At 42.9% G+C, this 24,774-nt stretch overlaps 1 protein-coding gene across 5 annotated transcripts in view; it reads right to left on the bottom strand.

The window, feature by feature from the left end:
* Positions 1 to 24,774, bottom strand: part of SEMA5A (semaphorin 5A) — a 537,896-nt gene that overhangs the window by 52,185 nt on the left and 460,937 nt on the right. For all 5 annotated transcript variants that reach the window (XM_082454374.1, XM_082454372.1, XM_082454375.1 and 2 more), the window contains 6 exons: positions 20,783 to 21,008; positions 18,981 to 19,199; positions 15,060 to 15,230; positions 13,364 to 13,519; positions 11,899 to 11,946; positions 6,894 to 7,105 (listed from right to left, as the gene is read on the bottom strand). In XM_082454374.1, coding sequence (XP_082310500.1) covers positions 6,894 to 7,105; positions 11,899 to 11,946; positions 13,364 to 13,519; positions 15,060 to 15,230; positions 18,981 to 19,199; positions 20,783 to 21,008 — 1,032 coding nt within the window. The remainder of the gene's footprint in view (positions 1 to 6,893; positions 7,106 to 11,898; positions 11,947 to 13,363; positions 13,520 to 15,059; positions 15,231 to 18,980; positions 19,200 to 20,782; positions 21,009 to 24,774) is intronic.

Raw genomic sequence — 24,774 nt, 5'->3', positions numbered from 1 at the left:
GGATTCAACCAACCTCCGATCGTGTAGTACCGTAGTATTTTATACAGTAAGTCCCTACATACGAACCTTCAAGTTGCGAACTTTCAAAGATGCAAACATGCGTTCCCATGTCCAATCACGTAAGTTAGTTCACGTGTCTGGCGTACATTGTCACATGTGTGCATCCTCTACAAGTGGTTGTGCTTTTGTGTACTTTACTGTACAGTACTGTATAGAGTACAGTGGTACAACATCTTTATTTCTTGCCTGTTCACTCGATGCCAGCCCCTGGATGCCAGCTGTTGTACTGTACTACTGTACTTTTCAAGGTACTATACTGTAAGATTCAAGTGTTTACTTTTTGTGTTTTGTTTGTTTTTTATGTATTATTTGTGTGAAAAGTATTATAAACCTATTACAGTACAGTACTATATAGCCGATTGTGTTAGTTGGGTACCTAGGCTAACTTTGTTGGACTTATGAACAAATTGGACTTATGAAACACTCTCAGAACAGAACTCGTTCGTATGTAGGGGACTTACTGTATTGAAAAAATCTGCATATAAGTAGACCTGCACAGTTCAGTATTGTTCAAGAGCCCACTGTATGTGGAATTCGAGCTCTCTCCTAAGGCTCCATTATTTTAAAATATGTTTTCTCACTTCTCAGTTGCTTCCTCACATCATTTGCTGAGGACTTCCCTGGTAACTAGAATGAGGCTGGTAGGTTTTCAGACCAGACTACTTTTGAGCTTTACTCAGAAAGTCTACTTTTGAACTTTAGTCAGGAAGTTTCCAAGTGTTAGAAAACCTAAATCAAAATCTCCTGGAAACCTAAAACTCTAGTGATTTCAAATTCATAAACACTTTGAATATTACCACTTATAACTGAGTAGGTGTTTAAGCAGCTTTGGGATTGTCATGGTACATTGGTAAGAGATTTTGAAGGAACATATTTAAATAAATGCATGAGATTCTTAATTTCTCTTCATTTTCTACACTTGTTGGAAGATGACTACCGCGGCCATTTCTGACACAGATGCTCTTCCTCATTAACAGTCATGAAAGTTACCCATACTTTTAAAGAGCTGAACTGTCCCAGACAGAGGGTAACTTTTAAGAGGACCAAAATAAAGATGTGAGGTCGTAGGCATGCCCAAATACCCAGGACTTGTCTGGGCAAGGAGTCAGAAGAAAGTTCTAGAAAGATTCATTAGAGGCTAGGCAGCAGTACTTTGCCTTCAGAGCAGCAAGATTTCTGAAGAAGTGCCTACTGGGTCTTCAGTGAGAACAGAAGACCAGCTAAATTATCTTCCGATGCTTGAAGTAGTAGTCACCACAGATAAGCTGACGGGTTGGGATCACATTGAGAGGGGACGCATTCTTGGGTCCTGGAGGTTTCTTCTTGAAGAGTCTTGCTCAGGGGAGCTCATGTTCCTCCTCACACTCTGGGAGCTTGTTTCTGAGAGGGTGTGTGGGGCGTTATTAATTCCTGGTGCTTCACTTCCTGGCTCTGTCATCTGATCAGTATAAGGTGCCAATGGACTCTGGATCCTGCTGTAAGTAGGGCCCATGAGTAAAAGTGAATTGGCTCCGTCTCTGTGCACGTGGGTGCCTCATGGCGGGGGTGGGGAGGGCAAGTGTGAACACTGCAGCTCCCAGCACACAAGACCTTCCAACCAGTGGCAGTTGTAAGGGCTGAAGATATTCCGTACTCCCACATGGGAAGGAACTGAATTTCAAAGGAAACCATCATAGCAGAGAGAGGGCATCAAAATACTCCCTAAGAATATTAAGGGGAACCACCAACTTAACAGAAATATCAAAATTTAGGTAACTTAATGAAATACTGCCATTTGCAGCAATGTGGATGGACCTAGAAATTATCATACTGAGTGAAGTAAGTCAGACAAAGACAAATATCATATGATATCACTTATATGTGGAATCTAAAAAATAATACAAATGAACTTATTTACAAAACAGAAATAGACTCACAGACATAGAAAACAAACTTACAGTTACCAAAGGGGAAAGGTGGGGGAGGGATAAATGAGGAGTATGGGATTAATAGATACACACCGTTATATATAAAATGAAAAGCAAGGATTTACTGTATAGCACAGGGAACTAGATTCAGTATCTTGTAATAACCTATAATGAAAAAGAGTCAGAAAAATATATGTATGTATAACTGAATCACTTTGCTGTACACCAGAAACTAACAGTATTGAAAATCAACTACACTGCAATGGAAGAAGAAAAGAGAAAAAAAAACAAGAAAAAAATGAAGGTAACTTAGCTCATGAGAACTCCCTGCATTCATGTGGGTGGTAGGGAAGGTTGGGTGCAGTAACAAGAGCCTGTGATGTCTTTCCAGCCACATTCCTGACCTCTTGTGTAGACACAGTAAGAACAACAGCTCCTATTTGCTGGATGCTGGGCTTCATGTACCTTAGTCCATTTAAACCTCACAACAATGATACAGGAATACATAGTGTTAACCCATTTTAAAGGTTCAAAGAAGTAAGTAACTTGTACTCTGAACCAGGATGCAAAATGCCTCAAATAAAAACCGCTTTTATTTTGCCAGGCAGTGTTCAAGGCATTGTGTATAATTTACCTCACTTTATTCTCATTATCTCCAATTCACCAAGGAAAAAAATGGAGGCTCAGTTACTGTGAATACCTGTGAGAAGTCTACCTGGCTGGTAAGTGACTCATGAACCTAGATCTGTCAGGCTCACCCCTTTTCCACCTTTTCTTCCTTAGAACAAGAAGGAGACTGGTCATTCACTCTAAATTTCTGGGTGAAACACTGGGTTATTAATCACCCACTCAGGAAATTTAACACAATGCATCACCTCCCCCCACCAATCGCACCAGCATCAACATTACACAGAATTGAAGAAACTTCATTAGGCTTCAAAGTTATTAGAAGATAGTCTTTATGATAATGTAACAATTGTTCCCAGGATGCCGTCCTGGGGGTTCCTGTAATGGATCTGTATATCTGATTGACCAATCCCAGTCCTCATTTCACTGCTCAGCATGTGCAGGTCCTCAGCACGGAGTGCTTCTTTTTGGTGGGACTGCTCTTTGGATGCTGAGGCACAGCGGAGGCAGATCTGGATGGTGACCAATCACTCGATAGTTTCCAGCATTTTATTTGTTGCCATTTCCATGTCCCATTTTTAACCTAATTCCCAATATGAGAAGCCACCTTTTCACAGGAACAGCAAAGCTTAAAAGGCACGTCAAAAAATGCTTGCTTGCTCCCTTTGTGGCTGTTGAGATGTCTGCCACGTGGTTGACAGGGTCTTGGTGCTCTGGCTGGGTGTCAGGCCTGAGCCTCAGAGGTGGGAGAGCCAAGTTCAGGACATTGGTCCACCAGAGACCTGCCAGCCCCATGTAATATCAATCAGTGAAAGCTCTCCCAGAGATCTTCATCTCAACGCTAAGACACAGCTCCACTCAACGACCAGCAAGCTACAGTGCTGGACACCCTATGCCAAACAACTAGCAAGACAGGAAGACAACACCACCCATTAGCAGAGGAGCTACCTAAAGTCATAATAAGTTCACAGACACCCCAAAACACACCATCGGATGCGGTCCTGCCCACCAGAAAGACAAGATCCAGCCTCATCCACCAGAACACAGGCACCAGTCCCCTTGATCAGGAAGCCTACACAAGCCACTGAACCAACCTCACCCACTAGGGGCAGACATCAAAAACAACGGGAACTATGAACCTGCAGCCTGCGAAAAGGAGACCCCAAACACAGTAAGTTAAACAAAATGAGAATACAGAGAAATATGCAGCAGATGAAGGAGCAAGGTAAAAACCCACCACACCAAACAAATGAAGAGGAAATAGGCAGTCTACCTGAAAAAGAATTCAGAATAATGATAGTAAAGATGATCCAAAATCTTGGAAATAAAACGGAGAAAATAGAAGAAACATTTAACAAGGACCTAGAAGAGCTAAAAAGCAAACAAACAATAATGAACAGCACAATAAATGAAATTAAAAATTCTCTAGAAGGAATCAATAGAAGAATAACCGAGGCAGAAGAACGGATAAGTGACCTGGAAGATAAAATAGTGGAAATAACTACCACAGAGCAGCATAAAGAAAAAAGAATGAAAAGAATTGAGGACCATCTCAGAGACCTCTGGGAAAACATTAAACACACGAACATTCGAATTATAGGGGTCCCAGAAGAAGAAGAGAAAAAGAAAGGGACTGAGAAAATTTTTGAACAGATTATAGTTGAAAACTTCCCTAATATGAGAAAGGAAATAGTCAATCAAGTCCAGGAAGCGCAGAGAGTCCCATACAGGCTAAATCCAAGGAGAAACACGCCAAGACACATACTAATCAAAGTATCAAAATTAAATACAAAGAAAAAATATTAAAAAGCAGCAAGGGAAAAGTAACAAGTAACATACAAGGGAATCCCCATTAGGTTAACAGCTGATCTTTCAGCAGAAACTCTGCAAGACAGAAGGGAATGGCAGGACATATTTAAAGTGATGAAAGGGAAAAACCTACAACCAAAATTACTCTACCCAGCAAGGATCTCATTCAGATTCGACAGAGAAATTAAAATCTTTACAGACAAGCAAAAGCTAAGAGAATTCAGCACCACCAAGCCAGCTTTACAACAATGCTAAAGGAACTTCTCTAGGCAAGAAACACAAGAGAAGGAAAAGACCGACAATAACAAACCCAAAACAATTAAGAAAATGGTAATAGGAACATACATATCGATAACTACCTTAAATGTAAATGGATTAAATGCTCCAACCAAAAGACATAGACTGGCTGAATGGATACAAAAGCAAGGCCTATAAGACACTGATGAAAGAAATTAAAGATGATACAAACAGATGGAAAGTTATACCATGTTTTTGGATTGGAAGAATCAACATTGTGAAAATGACTATACTACCCAAAGCAATCTGCAGATTCAATACAATCCCTATCAAACTACCAATGGCATTTTTCACAGAAATAGAACAAAAAATTTCACAATTTGTAGGGAAACACAAAAGACCCCGAAAGAAAAACGGACCTGGAGGAAACAGACTCCCTGGCTTCAGACTATACTACAAAGCTACAGTAATCAAGACAGTATGGTAATGGCACAAAATCAGAAATATAGATCAATGGAACAGGATAGAAAGCCCAGAGATAAACCCACGCACATATGGTCACCTTATCTTTGATGAAGGAGGCAAGAATATACAGTGGAGAAAAGACAGCCTCTTCAATAAGTGGTGCTGGGAACACTGGACAGCTACATGTAAAAGAAAGAAATTAGAACACTCCCTAACACCATACACAAAAATAAACTCAAAATGGATTAAAGACCTAAATGTAAGGCCAGACACTATAAAACTCTTAGGGGGAAAACACAGGCAGGACACTCTATGACATAAATCACAGCAGGATCCTTTTTGACCCACCTCCTAGAGAAATGGAAATAAAAATAAACAAATGGGACCTAATGAAACGTAAAAGCTTTTGCACAGCAAAGGAAAACATAAACAAGATGAAAAGACAACCCTCAGAATGGGAGAAAATATTTGCAAATGTAGCAACTGACAAAGGATTAATCTCCAAAATATGCAAGCAGCTCATGCAGCTCCATATCAAAAACCAAACAACCCAGTCCAAAAATGGGCAGAAGACCTAAACAGACATTTCTCCAAAGAAGATATACAGATTGCCAACAAACACATGAAAGGATGCTCAACATCACTAATCACTAGAGAAATGTAAATCAAAGCTACAATGAGGTATCACCTCACACCAGTCAGAATGGCCATCATCAAAAAATCTACAAACAATAAATACTGGAGAGGGTATGAAGAAAAGGGAACCCTCTTGCACTGTTGGTGGGAATGTAAATTGATATACAGCCACTATGGAGAACAGTATGGAGGGTCTTTAAAAGAGTAAAAATAGAACTACCATATGACCCAGCAATCCCACTACTGGGCATATACCCTGAGAAAACCATAATTCAAAAAGAGTCATGTACCACAATGTTCATTGCAGCTCTATTTACAATAGCCAGGACATGGAAGCAACCTAAGTGTCCATCGACAGATGAATGGATAAAGAAGATGTGGCACATATATACAATGGAATGTTACTCAGCCATAAAAAGAAACAAAATTGAGTTATTTGTAGTGAGGTGGATGGACCTAGAGACTGTCATACTGAGTGAAGTAAATACCATAAGCTAACACATATATATGGAATCTAAAAAAAAAAAGGTTCTGAAGAACCTAGCGGTAGGGCACGAATAAAGATGCAGACATAGAGAATGGACTTGAGGACATGGGGAGGGGGAAGGGTAAACTGGGATGAAGTGAGAGAGTGGCATGGACATATATACACTACCAAATGTAAAATAGATAGCTAGTGGGAAGCAGCCGCATAGCACAGGGAGATCAGCTCGGTGCTTGTGACCACCTGGAGGGGTCGGATGGGGAGGGTGGGAGGGAGACGCAAGAGGGAGGAGATATGGGGATATATGTATATGTACAGCTGATTCACTTTGTTATACAGCAGAAACTAACACACCATTGTAAAGCAATTATACCCCAATAAAGATGTTAAAAAATAAATAAATAAATAACTAAGGCAGGTCATCCAAAGAATTTGAAGAATAGATACATGTATATGTATAACTGAATCACTTTGCTGTACACCTGAAACTAACACAATGTTGTTCATCAACTATGCTTCAATGTAAAATAAAAATAAAAAAAAAATAAGAGAAGCCACTTACCTTGTCCCCCACCCTGTCACCTATGCCACCACCACGGAGCTTTGCCGTCAGGGTCCACCTGCCGTCTTTTCACACCTGGCTGCAGCGGAGGCTGCTGTTCTCTTACCTTGATGGCCTCCACCGAGTCATACTTGTCCAGTTTGTTGATGTGGTTAGTTATGCTGGTGTTGAGAGGGGCGGGCGCAACGGGGTGGATGACGGTGGCATCGTGGGACTGCTGCTGGTACCGCTGGCAGTAGGTGTAGACAAGCAGCGTAAGAAGGCAGCCCAGGATGGAGCTGCTGAGCCCCACGGCGATCATGTGGAACAAGTTGAACTCTGGGAAGACAACATCAAAAATGAGGCCACGCTGGAAAAGGATGCACTCCTCCCCAGCTCAGTGGGCTCAGAGAAAAAGAGAAGGACGCAATGGAAAGCTCCACACTCCTTCTAAGACTCAGGAAATCATAGGGCCTTCCTTTGAAATGTCGTGGCCGCCAAGACACTTCTCTGCAGCGAGCTCAGTGTAGTTTAAGTCAACGCTCTTATGGACTATAGCCACCATATAATATGGTGATCTTTTAAAGGTCACCCAATACGCTGGCAGACACACTTTTTTCTTTAAAGGCTTGTAAGAGACCGTTCTTCTGTTTCAAGTGTAGCATGATCTGTGGTCTGGGGGTGTTTCTAGGGAACATGTTTTCCATTTTCCTGAACAGGCTGAGTCCCTGCTTGCAGCCTGGCTGTGTCCCGGGAACAAAGCAAGGATGTATCTAGTGCTTCCAATCACTGCTCACCTGCAAGCCCGACTATTTCCCCCTCCTTTATCATTTCATTTTATTTAAATTTTGTTCTGATTCTATCGTTCTTATGTTTTCCATTACATTTTTTGGAACATGAAGATACACATATTGTATAACATTTGATTGCATGAAAAAAAGTGCAAAAGGATATACAAGAATAAATCTTGTTTTCTTTCTGAGAGGGAACCAGTGTCACCACCTTCTCCTGTGCTCTTCCAGAGACACTCTGCGCACTTGCATGCTGTGTGTGCGTGTTGTAAATATTATCCTGGGTACCATTTTTTCACTCACATTGTATTTTGGAGACCTTATAAAGAAAATGGCTTACTCCAAAGAAACAAAGGATTTGTGTCAAAGGAATATGATGGTCATGAAATGACCCTCTTTTTTTTAGTGTTTTTTCTATCTAATAGCATCTTTAAGTTATTTTCTTTGAGTTATAAATACACAATGTTGACAAAACGAGCTGACATGGACTCATGTCTCTAAGACAGGATTGGTTTGAGTGACATCAAGGTAGCTTAACCAAGAACTGCTTAATCTCTGACAAAGAGCAACAAAAGAAAAAAAGATATTCACTGTGTGTTGGTAAAATACCTTACAATCAAAATTTTAAGCCTTTCAGGGAATAAAGACAACATCTGAGCCATGACCATGTAGCTGAGATTATTGAAAATCAGGTAAAGCAAAACAGGACCTCAATTTTTCTATGCTGTGTTGGCACCGTATAGCTAACCAGTTGCCTAAGGGTTCTTGGCCCTATGTCTCCACTGCACATCCTGGGGATCTGGCTTTTCTCCCAAGGTGTCCCCTCCATGCACCACCAGAGGGCTGAGTGACACCCTTGCTCTCCCTGCACCCGAAAGGGACCACTGAAGATGCCTGCTGGGCACCCCTGTGAATGCCGGGTGGGACCGCTGGGCCACGTGGGGAGGTCCCCGGGGCTCTCGGGGAGAGAAGACCCGTGAGTTTGTCTACCACACCCAGGTTCTGGGATGTTTTCTCCTTAAACACCTGGGCTCCTCCCGAGGACTCTCTGAGCTGTGCTCGCCTCACCTGGGATCCACAGCACAGCTGGAGCACCCTTCATCCGTCCCTAAACCCTCTAAGCTTCTCCCTTTAAGCTGTGCCCCTTTGCTGTTCCTGGACACTGTGTTTCGGGGCCCTGGGCGCTGGGAGATACATTCGCTCCAGGGGGCGGATGAACACCACGTGGGGAGGCAGCCTCGTCCTCTGTGCTCTGCGAACCGTCACCAACCTACTCCACCCACGCTGAGACTCCAAACAGGTGACTCCTGACACGCGCCTCAGGTGTCTTCAGCACCTGGAGCTGGATAATCCAGGAGCACCTTACTAGAACATTCCACAGATATCACCCACTCCCTGACATCCACCTCAGTTTTTCACTTCTTGATTATCCTGTCACTGGTTTAACAAAGTGAAAGGAATTGTTAAATCTTTGGCGGTTCCTGATTTTGTCTGAAGACTCTAGGGCTGAACCTGGGACAGCTGGATAAAGCATCCAGGGGCCATTCTACCAGCAACCGCTAGAAGCTTCTACTCTAACCCTGAAGCTGCCCTCAAGATAAGCAAGAGTGATTTCATACCTGTTGTCATCTCTCGATACTTTAGCCATTTGGACCCCCCAGGGTCAATGCAGCATATGGATAAAAGTACTTCTGCTGCACTGATAAAATAATATATAGAAGATGTATGACTCTCCCTATGCAGGTACTTTGTTATTGGTCAAATGAATCATTCCTGCAGGTGCCTGGGGAAGGCTGGGGCCAGCTGACATCTTTATGATGAGTCTTTGTGTCTCATGCAACTAAAAATAGCTAAGTTGGAACATTTCAATAGGCCTACATTTTTTCTGCATAAGAGAAAAATCGAGCCTATGAAATCTCTTGAATCTGCTTAGCGTGGCTCTTTGCTTTGAATACAACGATTTTTGCTGTTGATTTTGGTCAGTAAAGCTAGAATAGAGACCAACTACCCAGTCGATTCAATTGGCTGATTTTCTGTGCAAAGTTTGATTCTTTTCAACAAACTGAAAAAAGCATCCCCAAACTTCCTTGCTAGGTGATTCTTTTTACCTCTCAGCCCCACAATTAGCCCCATCTGACCTCTTACCCACCTACTCTGCTGTGTCAATGTCAGCAGCCTAAGATCTAAATGATTGGTTCTGAATATTATAGAGTAATTAAAGTTTCTATGATTGAATCAATAGCACCTCAAGGCTTGATTTGGTTCAGCCTTTGGTACAGCTGTTTCAAACACGCAGAAGCTGCATTTTAGGATGCAATGAGCCTTTGGCATCATGTTCTCCTGGGTGCTCAAGGCCTTGGCAGGACTCCCATATCTTAACCCTGAGAAGGCTGGCCGAGGAAAGTGGTTTTTGAACTTGTGTTAGGCCTGGAGGGCCAGTCACGCTGGCTGCCCCCAGGTCCTGCCTTGACCTCCCTCAGGGCAGGAACACTCTCTACAAGCTCTGCTCCCATGGCGACCCCGGGTGTTGTCCAAGAGCGTCGCCTGGCCAGGGCTGCTGTGGCTGCATACCCCAGATACCCTCCTCTGGGACCCTCAGCACCAGGACCCTTTTCCCGTGGTGCTCCGGGCTTAAAGCTCACGCTGGGATCCCACTGCCTGGATCCGAAGCTGGCTTCGCTTTGACTGTTTGTGTGGACCTCATCTCTCTGACCCTCATGATCCCTATTTATAAAATACAGATAAAAAGACGTGACTGCTATTCCTTCTCTACAATTCCCCAAATGAAAATTTCTCTGAAAACTGACTTTTCTTCACTCACCTGGCAGCGAAGCCTGACCTGACCTGATCGTTTGCTGCAGAACCAGGAGAAGCATTGATTAGCAGCTTCACTTCACCCACATTTCACGGCAACATCATTAAAGAGGTTGGTTACGGAGTGCGACCCCCAGACCTCGGGGTGTCATACCTTATATGACCCATATTACCCATCTATAATCTGAAGAATGCTGACTTCCGAACCCTGCTCTACCTCCAAGCATTTTACGTAAAGAACAGTGGGCTGTGGCACCCACGCGAACGCACTTTGTGAGGATGAAATAGGATACCTCTAGGGTGTCTGGCACACAGTGACTGCTGACCTAAAAATACTACAGCTATAATTCTGTTTATGTGAACCAGCCAACATTCATCTTGCAGCCGGATCCCCAAGTAGTGGCTCACTGAACTGAGCCAGTCAGACACCAGACACTGCCCTTCTCAGGCACAGGGCTCTCTTGAGATATGACTTTTGGTTCCAGAGGGGCTGGGGCTGTTTGAGTCCCCACTGTAAGCTCAACACCCCTCACAAAACTGACACAGAGTGGGTGCTCAGGAAAGATGATTGAACAAATGGAGTAACAGATGGCTGACTAAACAGATAGAGCGTAACAGATAGCAGACTCTTAATCAGTGTAGTCAATAACTAAGTACATTCCTAAAACACACCAATGAAAATCCAGATTCCTTCTGAGTGTGAGAGACCAAAGCCCGTTGGGCTGAGCTGCCTGGGGCTTCCCGCTGGAATGGATTATGTTAGAAATGGTTAGGAAGAGTCATCAGCTACACACATGAAGATGCTGGTCTTGTGTGTGGTTATTGGCTCTGACACCAAAGGTGGACCAGGGCTAGGCTCTGATCAATGGACAGCCGGCCCCTCCCATCCAAACAGTCTAGAACTAGACGGGAAAGTCCACAAGCATTATGGATTTGACCCAGAGAATGTGATTTCTGTCATTCAGGGTTGCAGGAAGTTAGAAAAATATCTCTGGAGATATAGGTATAGCCTTTTGCCCATAATAAAATTCTGACATTTTATCATTTCAGCAGTTTGGAGATTTGAGGCTGGCTTCCATGGATTTGCACTCTAAATATAAAGAAAATGGTTGAATTCTGTTTTACTCATAGGAAATCTAACTGTAGCTAATACCGAGATCACTGGGCCATAAAGCTTATGTGCACTAGACTCACCTGAAGGGCTTATTAAGCCATAGAGTGCTGGGGCCCTCTCAGGGAGGTTCTGACTCTGTAGATGGTGGTGCAGCCTGAGAATCTGCATTTCTATCAAGTTCCCAGGTGATACTGATGATGCTGGTCTAAGGACCCCCTGAGAACCACAGATCCAGATGTCAAATATGGACTCCTTAGCATTTCTACTGCCAAAATATATAAGGTGTTTGGATTCAGGAGTTTCTCCAGTTTTATTTTATTTTTTTCTTGGCCAGTAGCAGAAACATCATATGAAACATATGGGAAGAGAAATGACTGGAAAATACCTGAAATTAATTAAAAAAAAGAACTTACCACCACACCTTTTCTCTTCTACGCTGCTGGATCTTGCCACAGATACTTCTGGAGAAACAAAGTTTAATCACAATGTATAAAGGGTGTAGGGAAGGAAGATCACATTAATGATTCATTTATGAAATGTCTAATGATTTTGAGTTTTATGCGAGTCAGCTTCCAAAAGCCTGATTAATTGTTTTTAAAAACATCTTTCTTTCTTTCTTTTTTTTTTAACCAACCAGAGATGTATTTGGTCAAGGTCACCTTGATTGGAAAGGAGTGAGATTCATTATTACAAAAAGAAAATGCTATGGTCCCTTGGGTTGAAACCAGGGCACTAGTTTCAAAATAAGGCTGGCATATGTGCTGATTTTCTGTTACAATGTATTCTGCCAGCTGTGGAACCCCACAGTGTTTGCCTGTAGTATTCCTGCTCAGATATTTTGTCTCATCAAAGTCAGTGTTGTCACGTTCCCTGGGGAGGGGGACCACTCCACCAGAGCGCAGAGGAAATTGCCAAAACAAATAATCTTCCTACTCGGAGCCCATTCGTGATCTGTGCCATGCCCCAAGTGAAACTGACAAGTAGGATGCCAATAAAAGGAGAGATCCACCTAAATGTTTAACCCCAAGGATAAACACCATTTCAAGAGTCCAGAAACACTATTCTCTCTTGTATTGATTTCTCATTTGATAACAAGAATTAAAAATATGTCTATGGTTGAAAAGGAAACAACAATAAACACTCTTGCAGTTCTAGACCACAGAAGATTGAGGTGCCTTTTGAGACTGAAGCTGATAGTTTTTTCTAAAATAATATCTTTCCTTTAGTGAAGGAAAACAAGGCATTCCCTGTTATTACCGTGTAAGAGGTTAGTCTCTGCTTTTGGTCCACATCAGAGCGCTAAGGCACATGGTGGGCATATATGAAATGATTTATAAGTATCTAGCCCGTGCCTACAGTGAGCATGTGATGGGTGACTAGCTATCACTAATAACTAAACATCGATTTCACATGGAAAAGCCTGTAGCCAAAGGGCCAAGCCAACCTCTTCTCCAAGACGAGAGCAAGGACAGCCTTCCATTTTCCCAAATAAACTAAGGTTGTATGAAGAGAATGGCCCTCTTTTCTCTGTGCAAACACATATGCACAACTTTGCCAAAGCATTTAACTTAATGTTAAAGTAACCAAATAACTTATTTTCATTTTTTGAACAAACTATTCTGACTGTGTTATAGGCAATAAATTGTAGAAGAAGACATTGTGCTTAAAAAAACCTTAAAACTCATGGCCTAAATTCAAGTCTACAGACGCAGTTATCTACAAATCTATAATCGCCTTGAAACCGTAAGAGTTGATTGAATCATCTCTGTTTTAGCAAACAGGACTTCATAGAACAGATAAAACTCCCACCTACGAATCATTGCCTCTCAAAGTACTGGAAATGATTTTGTTCACACTAATAAGCATCTCCCCTCTTACCTGGGAGGAAATTGGAATCAAAAACACAGGGCCGGCTCTCCGTGGTGTTTCCGGAACACTGGCTGCCCACAGGGAACAGAAGAATGCATTGGCGGATGCGGACCTGGACTCCAGACACATCACACTCGGACCAGTCTGACCACTCCGACCAGCTCTCTGCAGCGGCCAGAAGACAGGAGATGCGGCAACAAGACCCACTAAGATCCATCAACCTGGAAGTTGGGTCAGCTTATGTACATTAAGGTTTCATATGATGTTTATAGTGGGTCTGTGTATAAATAAGATGGACTCGTATCTTATGACCAGTCCAGTAAATAAAATACAAAGGAGCAAGAATAAAAGAACTCATATACCTTTGATTAGAAATAATGCGCTTAAAATACATTTTCTAAAACTCACATTATTTTAATGCTCTAAATTAACTGTATTAGACACTCCATAAGCTAATGCATGAAGCCTGGCTGTGCGTGACCCTTCCTTGGTGGCGGAGAGATCATCAATGCAGACCCCATTCCTATGGGGTCATACTCAAATCCTTCTCCAGAAAATTTCTACAGGCCTCAGTGCTCAAGCAAGAGAAATGACAGTGTGTTAATGAGAAAGTCCTGGTTGCAAAAGGGGTTCAAGCTACTACAAATACTTTCTTTCCAGTTGTGAAAACAACTTTGCAGGGTCAGTACGCCAAAGGCAGGCTGTACTCGTGGTGCAATTCACTCTATCCCTTGTTTACTGTCACTGAAGCACACAGGATCCACACACAAGTCGTCAAGGCCAAAAGATGAACTAGCTAAAGTCACTTTACCCCAAAAAGGAAGATTCGCTAAGATGTGTTACATTCACCCGGACCTACAGATGTGTGAAAAGAGAGAGTTAATACTCATTTTATGTAAGGAGGTTAAAAAAATGAACTCTCAATATTATTTATGAAATATTAATAATGTAAAATAATGTTTTTCTATGCAGCTTGGTTTTTTCCTCTTTTTAAATTAAATTGGGCAACCAAACTTGTGTTTTGATCCATTGTAAAGGGTATAATTTTTCCTTAGAAATGTGCAAAGTGCCAGTTTTGGGGATGACTGAGAATCTGGTTTCTAGGCACTTTTCAATATACATGGAACCTTCAAGGAAAGTCTGCAGGAGCTAGTTAAAAACGTGTGTGTGTGTGTGTGTGTGTGTGTGTGTGTGTGTGTGTGTTTCAAAGTCGAAGTTAGACTCAGAAGAGGTTGTCTCATTTTCATTCCAAGTGGTCCCTACACGGCAGAAAACGAAGCTAATTCTTGGATGGGGAGGGCTCTGCAGGGCATCCCCTGGGCACACGGGCCAGCTGGCCTCGGAGCCCGGAACCCCCATGCCCACGGTCCTGGGGGGATTCCTGTGAAGCCACTTCACAAGGGCTCTCCTGCTTCCCCACCTTGATTCTCAGCAACAAAATGTCAGCTCCCATTACCAGCTTAAATATTTTAAGAATGCTTGGTTATCACCGGTTTCTGTAACTAGTTCTGCAACTACAGCGTGGTGAGAATGATTCCACTGCAGAACAATGTATCACGACGTCACTTCACCGGCAATAGTGCGGCATTGATGTGCCCCCTTCTTTTGGTCTTATCGTGATGTGGTTTCATCATTTCACCATTTGTATATCAGGAAAAGGGTGAGTCTGCCCTGCTGTCTGCACAGGCCTGGCCGGGGTGCTTACCGGGGCAGGGCTGCGTGTTGCAGAGAGCCTCTTCCGTGTGCAGGCCCAGGCAGATGTCGCCTCCATAGGCGGGGGCTGGGTTTGTGCACGAGCGGGTCCTCATGTAATGTCCACCTCCACAGGTCGCTGAGCACTTTGACCAGGAGGACCAGCAAGACCACACGCCATCCACTGGGAAGGGACACAAAGTCACACCGCTTCTGAAATCCACATCTGACCCACGTGATGTGGTTACAGAGAGAGTCTGCGCTGTGCGAACGCGCTGTGCGCGCCACCGACCATCACAGGAGGGGATCCAGGGTCTTCCACCTGGCTTTTCACATTCCCCCCTACGCTTCCTCAGTTCCTCCTATTCTTTCAGGAAATGGTTCTAAGCATGCAAAATGCAAGCACAAGGATGACCAAGGAGTGCACGTACATCTGTAGTACAAAACCCAGTCCCTGGGAAAGACCATGAACCCGGTTCTGTAGTTGTGCAAGTGAAGCCCCAGCTAGCGCGACCTCTGCCAGCCGCCCAGGACAGAACCAGTGTCTTATCCTCCTTTTGTGTCACTTGCAGTTTACAGAACAAACTGTGGACTCAAAGATTTCATGGACAGAGAGGCAAGGAGTGTTCTTAGCAGGTGCTTAACTGATGTCACCCACAGAACACACACCTGTCCAAATTCACTTTGATTCAAAAGGTCTCCCCTCCATGAGATTCTCACTCACTGTTCCTTCTTCCTCGCACTTACTGTTTTCATAAGAAAGAAGAAATAAATTATCTTATTGAATTGGAATATGACTTAGGAACAAAGAACCATCTGCTGTCCTTGGTCGGCCAAGGTCTGGAATCAGTTCTGAATCAAACACGAATTGAGAAAAAGGAGTGATGGAGAAAGACCAAGCTATTGCTCAATGTTGGGAATAAATTATGTCGGTGAAAGTACTAGTTAGACCAAACCACAGAAGAAAAAGGATCATTTCAACATGGGCTCAACTTTCAAAGCTTACTGCAAGTTTTGATCCACATTAGAATTGGAGATCGAAGTTTTCATTGATTAATTTAAGAGGTATTTTTATATTTCTCAGGTCTTCAATTTATTTTCAAACTTAATCATAATGAGAAAACTTGTTTTTAAAGAAAATACACCACCCTTTTGTAACTGTTTCTTGTGGACCCAAGAGGACAAAGGAGGAGTAAATGCATAGGGAGGAAAGAGTCCTAAATGAAGTAAAAATAGCCTATAACTGGCCGGGCTGCTCAGCATCCAAAGCCCTGAGCTCTTCCAACCCCTCCATGTTGAGTTGCATCCTGGCCTGTGTTAGGAATTTTCTAGGAGGTGGGAGAGAGAATTGACATTTGCCCCACTCAACCCCCTGAACTCATGCATTCCCAAGTGGAAAGTGCAGAGGGCCACTCTGAATGTTTTCACAACCCTCTATGGAATCTTGGCTTTCAAAAAGAAGATGAGGACAGAGCTATTTCAAGACATTAAAGTTATGCGTACATGATACTGCCTTGACCATCAAATCAACGAAAATAAAAACAGCCACTAGATCATGTTAATGGGATGTCTCGGACGTGGGCCTGAGCCTTGCACCCGAAGGCCAGGGCAGAAACCAAGCATCTGGAGAGACTGTACATTCAGCCGACGGCAGCATGGACCTGTGTCTGGAGCCTGGGAAGGCGGAGTGGATGGAGGGATCCTGACTTTCCCATGTGGCTTTCCCTCCCCCACTTTACAGGATGGATCCTCATCTAATCATGTTGCCCCAGGGGTCCCCTCTCAGCCCCCCGGGGAGGAGCCCTTCCACTCTCCAGGCTGGGGCTGTGGGAAAGACATGTCTCTGTGACCTTTCCCAGCCCCTCGGCATCGCTTGGCCAGGAAAGCTGGGTAGTTTGGAGGGAAGCATCTCCTGAGGCTGGAGAAACAGAGACAGCCAAGGAGGAGTGGGGCAGCTGGAGGAGCAGGGACATTACTGAGTGACCCAGCTACAAAGCTGGGAACTGTATTTTCAGTTAATGTACATGTTTATTCATCCATCCATCCATCCATCATCCACTTATCTATCCACTACCCATCTGCCCATCCACTCCTCCATCCATCCATCCATCATCCACTTATCTATCCATTACCCATCCGCCCATCCACTCCTCCGTCCATCCATCATCCATCCACCTATCCATCCCTCCATCATCCACTCATCCATCCATCCAACATCCATCCACCTATCCATCCATTATCCATCCACTCATCCATTCATCATCCATCCATCATCCATCCACCCATCCACCTATCCATCCCTCCATCATCCACTCATCCATCCACCCATCCACCTATCCATCTATCCATCCATCTAATAGATGCTCACTAAGTACTGCTACAAGCCCGTTCCTTGCTTAAGGAACTCAGAAAGTTGTTTGTACCAACTGAAAAAGATGCTCTGTTTGCAGCGGTCTGTGCCTTTAAAACCAAGGTACACAGTATTTGGAATGACCCCTCATGCCCCACCCCTGCTTGTCTATATGGCCAAACCCCATCTGTCCCTCAAGACCCAGCCCAGGGGCAGCCTGCTTGGTAGGGCTGCCATGATTCCAGATCCATGGGTCCCCAGCTGACGTAGCCACTGCATCTTGTCATCAACCCAACCATACTGGGTTGACATTATTCATAGGATGCTTCCTCACTAAACTCTTAAGTTCCTTTCTGACCTGGACCAGGTCACTGTGTCTTTCTTTACTCAGTGAATAGCGCACAGCGGGCGATCCAAAAATGTCTGCTGAAAAACTGAATGAATAAAGAAAGGAAGATCAAGTAACCAACTGCTTATTTTCTCATCATTCAATAACCATCACTGAGAGCTATTTCGAGTGTGTGCCAGGCCCACACTGGGAGCTGAGGGCACTGCTGTGAGTGAGATGGTCCTGCCCTCCTCGGGTGGTCACTCTGACAAAGTCAAAAGGCAGGATGCACAGCCAGAGGCTAGCACTCAGGATGGCCGTGAGGCATTGGGTTAAATTAAAGATCCTCTGACTGTGGGAAGGTCAGGGGGAAGCGATCAAGGTGACAGAGCTGCACTCAGAGCCGGGGCAAGAGAAAGGCACAGATGGTTAGAGCATCAAAGGCGACAGAGGAGCCTTCGGGGCTGTATTAGCAGACAACGCCCTGAGCGGGGGGCGAGGGGGCTCCTTAGGGTCATTTTATTAACCCTGCGCTTGTGTGGGAATCCCGCGGAATGAAAAGCCAGGGACCAGGAGGAAGACCCAGACAGCACAGCTCCTGTGGGTCTCCAGGAGATGATGCTGCGTGTTCAGAGGACTGACCTCAGGAGGATGTAGACCCCTGTCGGCCGAGGGCACCAGGGACAGGCTTGGCAGGGCCCTGCGGGGCCACCCCTGATAACTGTCACTCTGGTGAGGACTCTGGGGTATGGAGGGAGGTCAGTTCCGGGGGGCGCTGGGCGCATCAGGGTCTGGGAGGGACCAACCTCCAGTTTAAAGACAGGACACCTCTCTCTGGACCATGGCAGCCCAGCCCACTTCTCAAGAGGTGCAGCGCTTGGGGCCACAATCCCTTAGAGGGGCTCCTGAGAATGCTTCAGTTTCTTTTAAAGCAGAAGAAATAGATGAACATAATCCAGCCTAGGAGATATCTGTCTTTATACCAATGCAGTTGGAAGATTATATCTATATCTATCTATATCTATACCTTTATCTACATCTGTATCCATATCTATATTTATAACTGTTATATATCTACATCTATATCTACATCGATATCTATGTCTACACTTATATCTACATCTACATCTATATTTATATCTATCTATTTATCTACCACATATTATGTCTCAAACATAAAGCCAGGGAAGCTGAGTGAGAAAGTCTTCCAAGGCCCTTGATGTTTCGGTCTTTTCCAGATTACTCGATCCACTCACCTGGGCAGGGCAAGATGTTGCATTCCTGGTATTCCAGGGAGGGGCCCAGGCAAGGCATGCCCCCAAACTTGGGCTCCGGGTTGTTGCAAACACGCTTCCGGTGGCGAATGCCCCTGCTGCAGTCTCGGCTGCACTGTGACCACGAGGTCCAGGCTGACCAGGCCCCATTGACGGTGTGGGCAGAGTATCTCCCAGCACGCAGGAAATCACCAGAAAGGCCTGTAAGGGAAATGGCCAAAGCACGATTCTGTTAGGAACTCTTAGAGTAACCAGAGTCCAAACTAACTTTCATTCTGTAGCACTGTCTGCTTTGCTTCTGCAACTATACTCTCAAATATCAGTGGAACACTTTTTACACACCTCAGACGCACAAAACTAAATAAAAATAAAATTGCAGGGCTTCCCTGGTGGCGCAGTGGTTGAGAATCTGCCTGCCAATGCAGGGGACACGGGTTCGAGCCCTGGTCCGGGAAGATCCCACATGCCATGGAGCAACTAGGCCCGTGAGCCACAATTACTAAGCCTGCACGTCTGGAGCCTGTGCTCTGCAATAAGAGAGGCCGCGATAGTGAGAGGCCCGCGCACCGCGATGAAGAGTGGCCCCCGCTTGCCACAACTAGAGAAAGCCCTTGCACAGAAACGAAGACCCAACACAGCCAAAAATAAATAAATAAATAAATAAAGTAAACAATGCATTAAAAAATCTTTAAAAAATAAAAAATAAAAAAAATAAAATTGCAGTTTGCGTGATGATCTCCTATAACTCAAGCTTCTTTCTCTGCAGTTGCTATTAACAGGGGTGCAACTAAGAACTCAATTTGTCAATGTAGCAAAGTCCTTATACAAGTAAGAGGGTTTTTTGGGTAATAGGTCACTTATTGTTCTGAGAAATTTCTTACAAAGAAAATACACCTTTCTCACTTCCACTGGGACTTCTACAACAAATTGTCCTTGTGCAATTCATGTTCATTTTGATGGAAATGCCTACTGACTTAAAATATGAAAAAATATTCAATCATTTTCTCAAAGGTAGGCAGTGTGACACAAGTTTTAACAAAAAACTCTCATAGTATGCCATGAAGTTCTGGGGAAATGTGAGAAGGCAGATGTGTGAACAGTTCTATCCATTGTTAAGTTTCTTGGTTGTCTACTTAAAAATTCTGGCTCAGAAACCTAGGCAGATGCTCTTCAGAGAAAATAGATTAGAAACCTTCTTCTCTGATGAGAGAGTAGTTTGCGGTTAACCAATAAAGAACACACAATTTAGCCTCATTTCATGTGGTCAGAGGCAAACAAGTCCAATTTTGTATTCTCAAGATATCAATACCAAAACGTATGGTTAGTCATTAGAACTTGAAGCCATTAAGACACAAGAAGGATGAAGTATTTTTTAAGCCATGCCCACAATATACTTTTGGAGGAAATATAAGAAGTCTTTTATAAATGTGTATCAAAATTTTTCCTTAGTTTATATCATTTAAAATGAGTATTAGTGTTGGTTTTATATGTATCTGAGAATGGAAGGATTAAAAAATATATGTTCAGATAAGAGAATAAAGTTAAAGAAACAATGTCATTCATTTTCTCTGTTTTTACTTTGATGTCATAAGAAGTAAGTTCACAGCCTGCTCTGAAATAAGGGAATAAGTGATTGAATTGGAGACAGGGTTGCCAGATTTAGCAAATAAAATACAGGAAGCCCAGTTAAATTGTAGTTTAACTGGGCTCTTCTATGAACATAGAGATAAGACAGAACACCTGTCCCTGGAAGCGAGTCAGTCCCTACAGAGTCGCTTACTCACCGTCGGTGGAGCAGCTGCTGGTTCCATCACTAGAACAGTACCGCATCTCAATTCTCTGCCTTCCCACTTCCAGCAAGTTTGGATCAGGCAGGCGGGCCTTGCACGTGTACCGAAATCGCTGCTCGTAGTGGCCCCCATTGTCAGAGATGTTGACAGGCGTCCAGGGTGTCCAGGGTGTGGTCTTCTTCAGCTCAGGGCATGGGTTGGTATTACAAGGCTGGTACTCCTGGCGGAGAAAACACATGAAGTATGCTTATCATACTGCAGAAATAGAGGCAGGGGCACCCTTCCTTAAGTGAAGGAGAGGGCTCTCTAAAACTTTAGGTCCTGACACCCACCAGCTACTCTGCAAAGTTAAAAGCACATTTTTTGGTCAAATTAGGCATTTAAGAGAATGTTCGGTGTTCAAGTTAACTGCAAAGGAATCTGCACAGTTTCTGCATCAACAATGAGAATGAGATAATAAATGTAATTGTATGTGAATAAAAATGGTGATTCCCCCCAAATCATCTTCCTTTCACTTGATAAGTGACCCAAAATGCTGAATATTTTGACGTTAACTTTAGCTTTTATTTTTATTTTTTTAAGATTATAGTTAAAATGAGGGAACCAGAATTTGATTTTTGGACCTCATTATGTTCAGTCTGAGATTTATATTTTAAGCTCTGGATCACAGATTCAAAGTGTTAGAATGGTAGCTTTCCAGTTGATAACTTTTGGTCTATAAGAAATTTTCACAAGATTTCCCTAGTTAATACGTTGATGGCATTTTTCAGTCTCACCTCCCTTCCCCAGTACCAGATACCTCCATTGTAAGCACAGCGGGGAGGACCCTGGCAAGTGGGACATGCCATTTTTGGGCGGTGGAATTTAGGACTATAAATTTAGGTCTCTTAATCTGGCAAGAATTTTAAACATTATGTCTCCAGAAACACGACCAAATCTAAGGGGCACAGGGTTTGACCTTGAACATAGCACTAGATGTTTCATTAGAGGGAAAACCCACAACATATAATACATTCAACTATGGCCATACTTTTAAAATAATTTTATTAATGTTAAACATACATAGAAAGGAAGAGTTAAATAGCTTTCTAAGATTTATTATGAAAAAGAGAATTGTTTTATCCTCCCCCCATCTCTTTCAGTTGATTATCTAGATACTTATCCCGTAGAGCTAACAACAAGAATTTTCCAGTATCAGGCATTGTCCATTAACTGTGCACTATGGGGAAAGATTTAGCTCTTTATTCTTTAAACCTTTACCCCTCTCCCTGTGTCTCCAACCCTGATGCAGCCTTCCCATCTGCCATCATCTTAATGTAGTTATGCTGCACTTTTGGTTAGATCCAAATCCAGTGTTTGCACTTATCGCTAGACGAACACTATCCACAGATGACTGGTGCAGAGAGCTGATTGGTTTCTGTCTCGTGCCTAGCTCCCTCCCAGTCTGACTCAAGGACTCGCCTGGTTTGTCAGGGTAGTTGTCTAATTTCTATGAACTTGTCATGAATTCACTCCCCATCAGGTATTTGGACACAGTAAGAACCGTGTTGGCTGGTTTATGCTTTGAAAATAAAAAAATCTCCGTAATATTGTATAAATGAATTCTGGTAGGAGAGAAAGTAGCCATGTGTATCCACACCAGAAGCTTTAACTGGAAGCTTGTTAAAATATTTATTTTGTCATGATTCTAATTAGTCTAACTAGTTTTCTTTACGCAGGGCCTATCTTTTAAAATTTTTTTACAAGGGACAATACTCGAGGGTTTTTCATGTTTGTGACTTCATACGCTTCTAACAGAAAACATGTAGAGTAATCATCACCACGTTCCTGATTTAACACCTCTTGCTTCCCTTCCCTGGCCCACACTGATGCTCCCCATACCCACACCAACACACACTGGAAGACAGATGATTTCATTTTCCTTTGTTTACAGCACGTTTTATTGTGGCATCTTTTGGATGCTGCCTTTTAAGTGAAAAAATAACCCCAATGGATGCCATAAACTCAATCATGTGAAATACTAGACAGAACATGTGTGTGCTCTTTTTCACTGGAATGGAGACCACGTAATAGGAATGCAATCGGCCTTGTCTGGGACCTTCTAGGCCCACTGTGTGGCAACACTGCCAGCCCCAGATTGAAAATGCCATATGCATTCCCTTCATCACTCTGCGTCAGCCTGGCTGGGCAAGTGTCCAGGGGCGGCTGGCTCCTTGCCTAAATGGACTTAAAACATATGCTGTTTATGGACCCCTGCTTTTAGCATTAACAAGTTTGACATCACCTACAAAATAGTAAGATCCCATGTCTCAATAAACAAACACAGAGGGTCCTCCCAATAATTCTGAGCTTCCTTGCACTAGAAATTTCACCTCTTCTATGGAGATGAAGTTTTTTTTTTTGAAACAGATGAATAGAAAATATATTTTAAAGCCTGGGTTGGCCTCTGTGTACTGGTAAAATGCTCAGAAGGGTGGGGGGATGGTGGCAGCTGTCACATGTCCCAGAGGCGGGTACACCTCAAGGGTGAAGAAGATCAATTCAGGCCCATTAGACTTAAACCTCTGATAACAAAGTCTGTTCTTATGTTCCATTAGCTCCTCACTGTACAAAATCCAACAGGAGTCTCAGGACCTCTCCTTTCAACTGCCTTTTAAGATTTGATTATGATGCATTCAGTTAAAATATCAAATTATGAAATACTGAGAAATGGTATGACTGATCTGTTTTATATTAATGACCAAAATTATAAAGTGGTTCAATTCAGTGGTGAGTAGTTGTATGGCTTAACTGAGCCTGTATGCTCCAATTTACTGAGGAACTGCTGCTATAAGTAAAATAGAGAGATGGTGACAATCCAAGCAAACCCAAATGTGAATGGAACTTGAACAGCATTATATTTGATGCTAAAAAGAGAAATTATTTTAAAAGGGACTTCATGGAGCTAATTATTATACCTGTCACATAGAATTCTTAATCTTCTGGTGGAAAATATTAGATAAGAATGGTTAATAAATCAATCCCACTGTTGCTATATATCCAAAGGAATTAAAATCAGGATCTCAAAGAGATATCTACACTTCCATGTTCATTACAGCATTACTCACAATAACGAAGATATGGAAACAACGTAAGTGTCTAGTGACGAATTAATGGATAAAGAGCATGTGAGACAGACAGACAGACAGACAGACACACACACACACACAGTGGAATATTATTCAGTCATGAGAAAGAAGGAAATCCTGCCACTTACAATAACTTGGTTGGACCTTGAGGGCATTATGCTAAGTGAAATAAGTCAGACAGAGAAAGACAAATTCTGTATGCTCCAACTTACATGTGGAATCTAAAAATGCCAAACTCAGAGAAACACAGAGTAGAGAAGAAGTTACCAGGGGTTGGAGAAAACGGGGAAATGTGGGTCAAAGGGTACAAACTTTCAGTTATAAGACTATCAACTTTGGGGAGCTAATTTACAGCATGGTGATTATAGCTAATAATACTGTATCATATACTTGAAAATTTCTAAGAAAGTAGATCTTAAATGTTCTCACCACAGTAAAGAAATTATAATTTTGTGACAGGACGGAGGTGGTAGCTAATGCTATGGTGATAATCATTTTGCAATTTATAAATGTATCAAATCAACACATTGTGAACCTTAAACTTACACAATGTTATGTGTCCATTATACCTCAATAAAGCTGGAAAAAAATAAAATAAAGACAGCAGCCGATGCAAGGACAAAAAAGGAAAAAAAAGGTCAAGAACAACAAAGGAAAAAATAAACATGTTACTACATCAATTTTAAACAGTTCTCCTAACATGTTGCCTATGTTTTACATGTCCCAGTCAACAGTGATACAACCAACCATTTAAAAGTTTAATCTGGAAACCTGGGAGGCACCTGCCTGTTCTCCCTCACCTCTAGGCCAAGTCCTATAGATACGGCCTCTTAGGATCCTTCTCTCCTCCCCATCTTA

Source organism: Balaenoptera physalus (genome assembly GCF_965194825.1).
Source record: "Balaenoptera physalus genome assembly, chromosome: 3".
Taxonomy (NCBI): Eukaryota; Metazoa; Chordata; class Mammalia; order Artiodactyla; family Balaenopteridae; genus Balaenoptera; species Balaenoptera physalus.
The sequence above is the reverse complement of the archived record's forward strand: the minus strand, read 5'-3'. Positions and strand labels throughout refer to the sequence as shown.